The following is an 8,331-nucleotide window of genomic DNA, read 5'->3' as shown; positions in this document are numbered from 1 at the left end:
ACAACGATGGTTGGCCGTGGGGGCAGAGCTAACCCTGAGCTGCCCTGTCATTGCCCACTGAGCTATTGCTGCCTTGTCTGAGTAGAGTGGCCTTTGTTTCTTTGGGTCCCAGATGCTGATTTCTTGCTTAGTAACAATTAGTCTGAGAATCAGGTAAATTCCTATCTCTCTGGATAAGCAAGGCTTTTGCTGGAGCGCCTTACCGCCAGTGGCAAAGCATCTACTGCTAACCAGCTACTGAGGGTGCAGGGGAGTTGGGGAATCTGGGCAGACGAAGAGCAAGCCTGTATTTAACGCGAGGGTGAGCGGTTGGTTTAGTTCTAGCTCTGCGCTCATGAGCTTCCGTTATCTCTGTCAAAAAGGGTATCAATTCTTCCTTCAGTCACTGGGTCCCCAAATCCTTGGGGCAGGGGATTGTCCCTTCCTTTTCGTACTCCTGGTTATTGTCTCAGGAGGATCATGCAATGCCGCAGGACCAAGCTAAAGGTCAAACTGCTCCTGGCCACGCTGGCAACATGCCTTCCAGGTGACATTACCTTTCCGTTGTTTTCTTGTCATGGTCGTTGCTGCTTTACGCTCAATTCTCTGCTGAAGGATGTGTGAGGGGTCCCTGCCACACACACAGAGGCACAAAGAGAGATGGACAGACTGACAACGGAGGGGCGCGCATTGACGAGAGACCAACTGATACGCAGCTCCAGCTGATGGAGTTGGAGCGAGCAATGCAGGCACCAGTCCTCCCAGCCCTATGAGCCAGTGCTGGAAGGACTGCCAGAGAAGAGCTCACCACCCAGCCCCATGCTCACAACGATGGGAGCGAAACACTGTGCAGGAGGTCACGTTAACTGCTCGAGGCTGCACAGAAACGATCATGGGATCTCAGCTGCCTTCCCCAGTTCAGGCCAGCTTTGACAGAGGGCAACTGTGGCTACCCTGGTATGTGCGGAGAAGCAGAAACATCAGCCAGGAGGCAACAGCCCTGGAAACCCCTCTTGGCCACACTGCAACACTGGATGGACCCAGCTCGGTCACCCACAGCCCTTGCGGGGGTGGTGCTCAGAAGCCTGACCCAATCCACCACCCATGCCTCAGCATTTCTTCTCTAGATTGATAGTGCCAACATGCCCAGCGCCGTAGTGAGGCGTGAAGGTAGGACCCCTGCACATGATCACAAAACAGGCCAGGGACAGCAGGAGTCCCACACACCCAGGTTCCACCTTCATGCTCACCTGGTTGTCTCCCTTGGGAGGGGTTTTATCCCCCTCTTCTTTGGCAGAGGCTTTGCTGTCACACTGGTTTTGGGAGCACAGCCAGAAGAAGGAGCAATTCTTTCTGGATTTGGAAAGACAAATATGCGGAGGTTCTCATGGGCTTCCCTCCAGGCAGGACTCACAGCTGTGGCCATCACCAGGAGGAGAGCTGGAGGGACCCTGCGATGACACCTGTCCCTATAGTGCTACCACAGCATTAACTCACTGTCTCATCCCGTTCGTGGGCAGCAGGCTATCCGGCAATGGAAATCCTGCACCCTCCCAGTATTCCCTGTCCTCTGCTACAGCATCTTCCCTGTGGCTAATTTGAATCCCCTCTTCTTGCCACTTAAACCTCAGATTGCCTGTCCCACCTGCAGTGGGTAGTTTATTCCCCTTCCCTCCAGAGCAGCCAGTGCCTGGGACAGCGGGTAGGTCTGAGACAAACTGCCACCCATAGAGGTGACACTTCATGCACAAACTGCTTTTCCTTTCTCTACCCCTTGAACACGGTGCCTCATGGTAGCCAAAGGCTGACTAGTCACAGCGGGGAATTAACATCACACCAAGCTCTCTCTTACAGATATTGTCCTCCACCTGCTAATCCAGAACCTGGTTCAGCTGGTGGACATGAGGCCACACAACTGTGATCACAGCATGCCAGCCTGTCACCCCTGCAGCACTGTGACCCAGCACGAAGGTCCATGGCGTGGGTGGCTAAAGACCCAGGCTACCTTCCTGCTGTCACCCCAGAAAATCTATGAGGCACTTGGGCAAGGTGCTTTGGGCCGTGCCCACACTTCCAAGTCCCAAAGGAGATGCCCAAGGCTTGGCTAGACCAAACCTCGACCATCATGATCTAGTGCTGGCAAGGGTTGGCTCCACGTGGGAGGCTGGTTTGGAGGCATCCAGAGGCTCCTTCCCACCAGTATTTCCATGATTCACTCACCATTCACTTTTGCCTCTTTCATCTCCTCTGGGTTTGAATGGATCCGTGGGGTGGCCAGGATGGAGCCCTCACTGCTGACATCAGCTTCGTCCCCTATGAAAATAAAAAAGCCCCTCTGAGTGTTGTTTTCCTTCTAAACATAGGTGTTTTAAGTACCATCCTAAACACATCAGCAAGGTGCTGCTGCCTTCTATGCACAGCCAGTTATACAAAAATAAGAGCAGTGTTAGTAACATCTTTTGCCTTTCTCCAGCTCTGTCCTCCAGAATATTTACAATCTTTTCAGTACATGAGAGAAACTGATCTCTCCTGCACGCAGGGAGGGGAAAAACCCTGCCATCACTGTGACGAGGGAGAAGCAGAGTGAGATGAGGTGGCTTGTGGACAAATCGGGTCTTGAAACAAGAAGGGAAACAGAAACCAGAAGGTGTAAAGTACATCTTTGTCAGTCTCAAGCAGCCCATCCTACACCTGTGATTTCCCACCCTCGTGGCTCCGGAGTTATGACACGGAGCAAGGAGCATGCGAGAGCAGTGTTGTGCTTTGATTTTTCCAGCAGCTTCGGCTTTGATGTGTTAATCTCTGGTGGCCCTAAACAATATTAGGGTTTCCGTTGGGAAACGGGCTCAGTTGGGAAGTTGGACTGAGGACAGTGTGTTTGAAACCTCGACGAGACATCGGAGTTTAACATGGTTTCTCTCAGCGTGCTTTACTTGGGAGCTTGGCTGCACAGCCCCAGGGCTGTGACTGCCATGTGTAATCGCATGTGTTAAGGAAGGCTAGTGAACGTGGGAACTTGTGTTGCCTCTCTGGCCTTCGTGCGTCTCCACATGGCTGTAGTGAGCCCTGCAGTGAAGTTTTGGAAACCTCCTGCAGCTGCTGGCGTGTCTTTAGCTCTCCCTGCACAGCTTCACTACCAGCAGATTTGCGGTTCATTAAGATAGGTGGCCCCGGAGTTTTCTTCTGAAGGACTTTTATCTGATCCCATTTGCTGTCAACAAGCAGCAACTTGGGTTACGGAGATCTCACTCACCTTCCCAAAGGGATGGTTGCTGGACCATCCTCCCCACCTTCATGGATTCACTCAGATTCACCGTCCTGTCAGCTGTGGAGGGAGAACAGCGCTCAGCGTCAGCGGGAATAACAGACACCAGAGCACAGATGGGATGAGGTGCAGGACACAGTGGCAGCTACTGCACAAGCTAGGGGCTTCTCCAAAATGATGGTTAGAGCTTTCTTCCTTTCAGGTGAAGGCAGGATGGAGTCCTTGGGCAGGGTCAGGCATTGGAAAAGGAAAGTTGAAAGCAAACTTGCTGAGGCTGGCTTCTCTTTACGCTGTTGGGAATCCAGACTGACTTCATTGGGCACAACCCCCCCTCATAGCATGAGGCCTCTGTGGCAGACGGGGGTACAAAAACTAATGTACTAGACCCTGCTGGGACAGGGGAGGAGGATTTTACTACTAGAGGAGCAATCGAGTCCCTCACCACCAGAGAGTTTCCTCCACGTTTACCCCACATGAGTGGGAACCCACAGCAGTATTTTAAGGGGATTAATTATGTCTTGGAGCTTCTGTGTTAACATCATGTCCTCATCGTCTGACAGGCACCAGCACGGGCATGCAGAAGCCTTTTAACTAATCTGTTGGTTTCCAGAGATTCCTAGGCTTCCTCCAAGGAGAAAGACCTCAGATACCTACCTTTACCTTCCATGTCTCCTAAGGCTTCCAGCTTCTCCGTGCTGGTCAGATGGACCTCACTGGCCATCGAGCCCAGGATGGAGTTGAGATCCTGGTTGTCGCCTTTGTACTCTACAGTAGGGCCTGGGCAATATCTGAGTGGAGCAGGGCATCTCGCCAGCAGCAGGGACTGGCTCTCCAGGGACACTTCAGGCCTTGGCAATGACAGGGAGAGCGCAGCCAGAGGGACACCATCCACAGCAGCAAGACTCAGCACCTCCTGTGGCTCCGGGGTCAAGCAGGTCTCCACCGTGGCCAGGGCAGAGCCCAGATGATCCGCAGAGGCTGTCCCTTCTGTAACAAGACAGCGTTGGAAGCCTCCTCTGCACGCTGGCAGTCAGCGCAGAGAGACTTGGCAAAAAAAGGTTATTAATAATAATAATAGAGACTCTTTTGCCTTTCACCTACCCTTTCCATCTCAGGATCTAAAGGGCTGTAGCCACAATAATGTAATGAAACTCCCTCCCCCCCAGGCAGGGTGGGATGCTGAGGCCAAGAAAGATTAAATTCCCTTTCCACGGCCATTCATCACCCATCACCTCCCTCCATGCTGCACTGTGTGTAACCCGCTCTAGACACAGCCCTCGTCTCCTTTGATACGCCGAGGGATGGCAATTATTTCTTGCTGAGACACAGAGAGTTCACACCGCGCCCCCTGTGCCAAATAATGCAAAGCAAAAACTCAACACGAGATGAAAGGAAAGGGAGAAACGGAGAGAATTTAACCTCTGCTGAGCGCACGGCATGTCCCGTGCCAGCCGTGGGCCAAGCACGAGCTGCAGAGACCCAGCAGCCTCCCCGTGCCCCTGGTGCTGGGTTGTTGGCTGGAGGGGCCATGTAGGAAGAGAGGGTAAGGAGGGAAATATGTCTCCCCACCTTCAGTGTTTCCCAGGGCTTCCTGCAGCTCCTCGCTGGTTAAGGGGACCTCCATGGTGCTCACATTGGAGTCTGGGTCCTGGGTGTCGACTGTGTCCCCTGGGATATGGGGGAAGATGGAGTTTAGTCAATGGCAGTTTGAGGAAGGAAAGCCCAAAAATACAGACAAGAGCTCACAGGGAGACTTTTGGCTACAGCTTTACATGTCTCACCAAAAGGGCAGTTCACAACACTGAGGACTCTCATATCCACAAAGGATTTGGTGATTTTAAAGAGTCTCACTCCAAAACTGCTTCTCAAACCAGGGCCTTTTTGGCCAGATGTAAGCTGGAGGTCCAAGCTTTCCCCAGAGCACAGCACTCTCTCATCCCAGGCTAACCCCAACTCCTTTGCTGCCCTGGAGATCCTATAACGCATAAATCCCAGAGCAACCCACTCTGATCTCTCAGCTGACCCGGCTCCAAGCAAGAGATTGGACTAGAGACCTCCTGAGGTCCCTTGCAACCTGAATTATTCTGTGATTTTTTTGCCCTGGGAAATGTCAGCGTTTTGGCTTTTTTTTGATTCCAGCTCTTTCTCCTCTTCTTCCCCAAGTCTTAAGCTTTTTGCCCAGCAGATGCTCCAGATCATGAACAATCCCAAAATGCCGATATGCTCACCATCCACAGCCACGTCCTCCAGTGCCTCCTGGTGATCCTGGTCTGGTAAGTGGATTTCCACTGGGGGAAGGGGAGACTTCACCTCACTGACATCGACAGGCTTCCCTAGAATCGATGGGGAAATGTGTTTCATTTCAGAAAATTTCCTAGAGATTTGGAAAACACAGTTCTGGGTTGTGAACGTTCCACTCTCTGGAAACCTCCATGGGGGAAATTTCCATGGGGATCCCTGACCGCAGTGGGAGACGACCAGAAAGCAGCACAGAAAGGTGGAAAGCATCTGACCGAGCATGTACAGACATCACCATCTAGTGGTCTCTAACACCAACAGCCTCAACGCCGCCCAAAATTTCAGCAGGGCTGGAGTTATTACCGCTTGCAAATGGCTTCTCCCAGGGAGCTGTGAGCAACTGCCACCTCCGTCTCCTGCCCCAGGAGGTACCTCTGGCTGCTCATACTCCTTAACACCAGCCAGCACAGTGACACAGCCCTGATTTTTTGGGGAAAAAAGCCACTCCAGACCCCCAGCAGCTGGTCCTCACGGTGATGGGCCGTGATCCTGCAAGCAGCCATGCCCACTGGCATCAAGGGGCAGTGCACTTAGCTAAACAGGGGTCTTGTCTCATCCCACAGCTCAAAGGGAAATGGAGATCTTCTGCCCGAATTGCACACGTGACATCACTCCGGTTTCTCCAGCGTGCTGGAGTCATGGAGGCGGGACAGAGCATTACAGCGGAGCATGATGGAGCAAACACTGTCAAACTTGAAGGGGAGGAGCAGGTTTACCTTCCATCTCCAGCACAGCCTCATCCTGCTCTTTTCCCTCCTCGTTGTGCATGTTCATGCACAGGCTGGACACACTCTTCCTACCAAGGGAGCACAGGGACACATGTAAGATATTATTTGCCCCTCTGCTGCGCTCTGGGGAGACCCCCCTGCAGTGCTGCCTCCAGCTCGGGGGGTCCCACCAGCAGAAGGAGACGGAGCTGTTGGAGCGGGGCCAGAGGAGGCCCCGGAGATGCTGGGAGGGCTGGAGCCCCTCTGCTGGGAGGACAGGCTGGGAGAGTTGGGGGGGTTCAGCCTGGAGAAGAGAAGGCCAAAAAGGGGAGACCTCAGAGCCCCTTCCAGTGCCTAAAGGGGCTCCAGGAGAGCTGGGGAGGGACTCTGGATCAGGGAGGGGAGCGACAGGATGAGGGGGAACGGTTTTACACTGAAAGAGGGGAGATTTACATGAGATATGAGGAAGAAATTGTTGCCTGTGAGGGTGGTGAGCCCCTGGGGCAGGGTGCCCCGAGAAGCTGTGGCTGCCCCATCCCTGGAGGTGTTCAAGGCCAGGTTGGACGGGGCTTGGAGCAACCTGGGCTGGTGGGGGGTGTCCCTGCCCAGGGCAGGGGGTGGAATTGGGTGATCTTTTAAGTTCCCTTCCAGCTCTACCCATTCTATGAGAAACCCTTCCCAGCACCTGTCCCTCTGCCCTGGGGCCCCAGATCACCCTGGGGGGAGACCAAGGGGTGGGACTGGCTCAGCCCCAGATGGTCCCTGTGTTACCTGTTCTGGGGTGCAACAGCCACCTCGAGGGGGCTGGTGGCTCTGTGCTGCAATGCTTGGGAGCAGCTCTCCGTGGCACTGCTGGCCCTTGAGCCACGCTGCTGTGGCTGATCCCGGCCATCACTCATGTACTTATTTTTCTTCTTCTTCTTCTCCTTGCCCCGTGGCTGCCATCCCTTCCGTAGCATCTTGAAGGAGCAGGGGGTCTGGGGACGGGAGCACCCACACCATCAAACAGTGTCTGAGCATGGGCTGAGCCCAGGGAGAGGAACAGGAGGGACCCGGCAGCCACAATTTGTGGGGCTCTGGGAGGGTCCTGTCCTCTATCTCTGGAGGGTCCCCAGCTCCTGTGCAGGAGTCTACCCTAGGCTGTGCCACACCAGGGTGCTTAGCAGCAGCCAAATCCATCTCCAGGACAAATCCTTGCCTGTGCTTCCCAGGGGGATGTACGGACATGCAGCCCCTGTCATGACACAGCTGCATCCCTGGGCATGAAGGTTGCGTGTGTGGGTGATGGGCACGTAGTTTTGGGGTGCGGGCATGCTTCCAAAAGGAGTCATGTGAATGTGTGTGGGGCCCAGCACTGCCCAACCTTACCTGCGTTGCTTTGTCTGCCTTTGGCACATCCTTCCTGCACACCGCATTCCTGGGTGGGTACGTCTTGGCCATCAGTATCATGCACCATGGGGCAGCCCCCCTGCAAAGTTGGCACCATCCTTCATCACCCTCCCCTTCCCATCCTGCAGCTTTTTGGCCTTGGGGACGAGCGGAGAACATAAGACCGAAACATGGACAAATGTGGGCTCCCACCACCCATGGAGGCAACCCCTTGCTTACTTGTAGGTCCTGCTGGATGTGGACTTCTTGCTGGACATAGTGCTCCTGCTGGATGTAGAAGTCCTACTGGACATGGAGGTCCTGCTGGACATGGAGGTTCTGCTGGATGAGGACATGCTCCTGGGAGCTGACAGGGCTTGGGAGCAGGCAGATATGTCCTGACTCTCTGCGGAGCCACATCGTGGTAGCTGCTGCTGTGCCTCGGTGACTGCAGGGCCACAGAGTTTTGGCAGCTTGGAGGGCTCCATCCCCTCCTTGTCCCAGCCCTGCTGTGAACGGGGCCACCCGTGGGGATCCGCTGACACCCGGGGGTGTCGCACCCCGTGCGACTGCAGCCGAGGGCACAGCTGGGGAGGATGCGACCTGGGAACTCTGTGCCCGTGGTGGGGCAGGAGGTGACTTCAGTGCCAGGGGCTGCCTAGCAAGAGGGTCCTGCAGACCAGAGCCCCCCTGCAGTACCCTGCGCCCCCCTCC

General features: G+C 54.6%; 1 protein-coding gene across 1 annotated transcript in view; it reads right to left on the bottom strand.

The window, feature by feature from the left end:
- Positions 1-7,689, bottom strand: part of LOC104285399 — a 23,437-nt gene extending 15,748 nt beyond the window's left edge. The window contains 8 exon segments of the mRNA XM_009883853.1: positions 2,200-2,292; positions 3,233-3,304; positions 3,899-4,231; positions 4,814-4,912; positions 5,473-5,577; positions 6,259-6,338; positions 7,021-7,226; positions 7,618-7,689. Coding sequence (XP_009882155.1) covers positions 2,200-2,292; positions 3,233-3,304; positions 3,899-4,231; positions 4,814-4,912; positions 5,473-5,577; positions 6,259-6,338; positions 7,021-7,226; positions 7,618-7,689 — 1,060 coding nt within the window.
- Positions 7,690-8,331: the final 642 nt, after the last annotated feature.

This window comes from Charadrius vociferus, unplaced genomic scaffold (genome assembly GCF_000708025.1).
Source record: "Charadrius vociferus isolate BGI_N301 unplaced genomic scaffold, ASM70802v2 scaffold484, whole genome shotgun sequence".
Classification (NCBI taxonomy): Eukaryota; Metazoa; Chordata; class Aves; order Charadriiformes; family Charadriidae; genus Charadrius; species Charadrius vociferus.
This window is presented reverse-complemented; position numbering and strand designations above follow the sequence as displayed.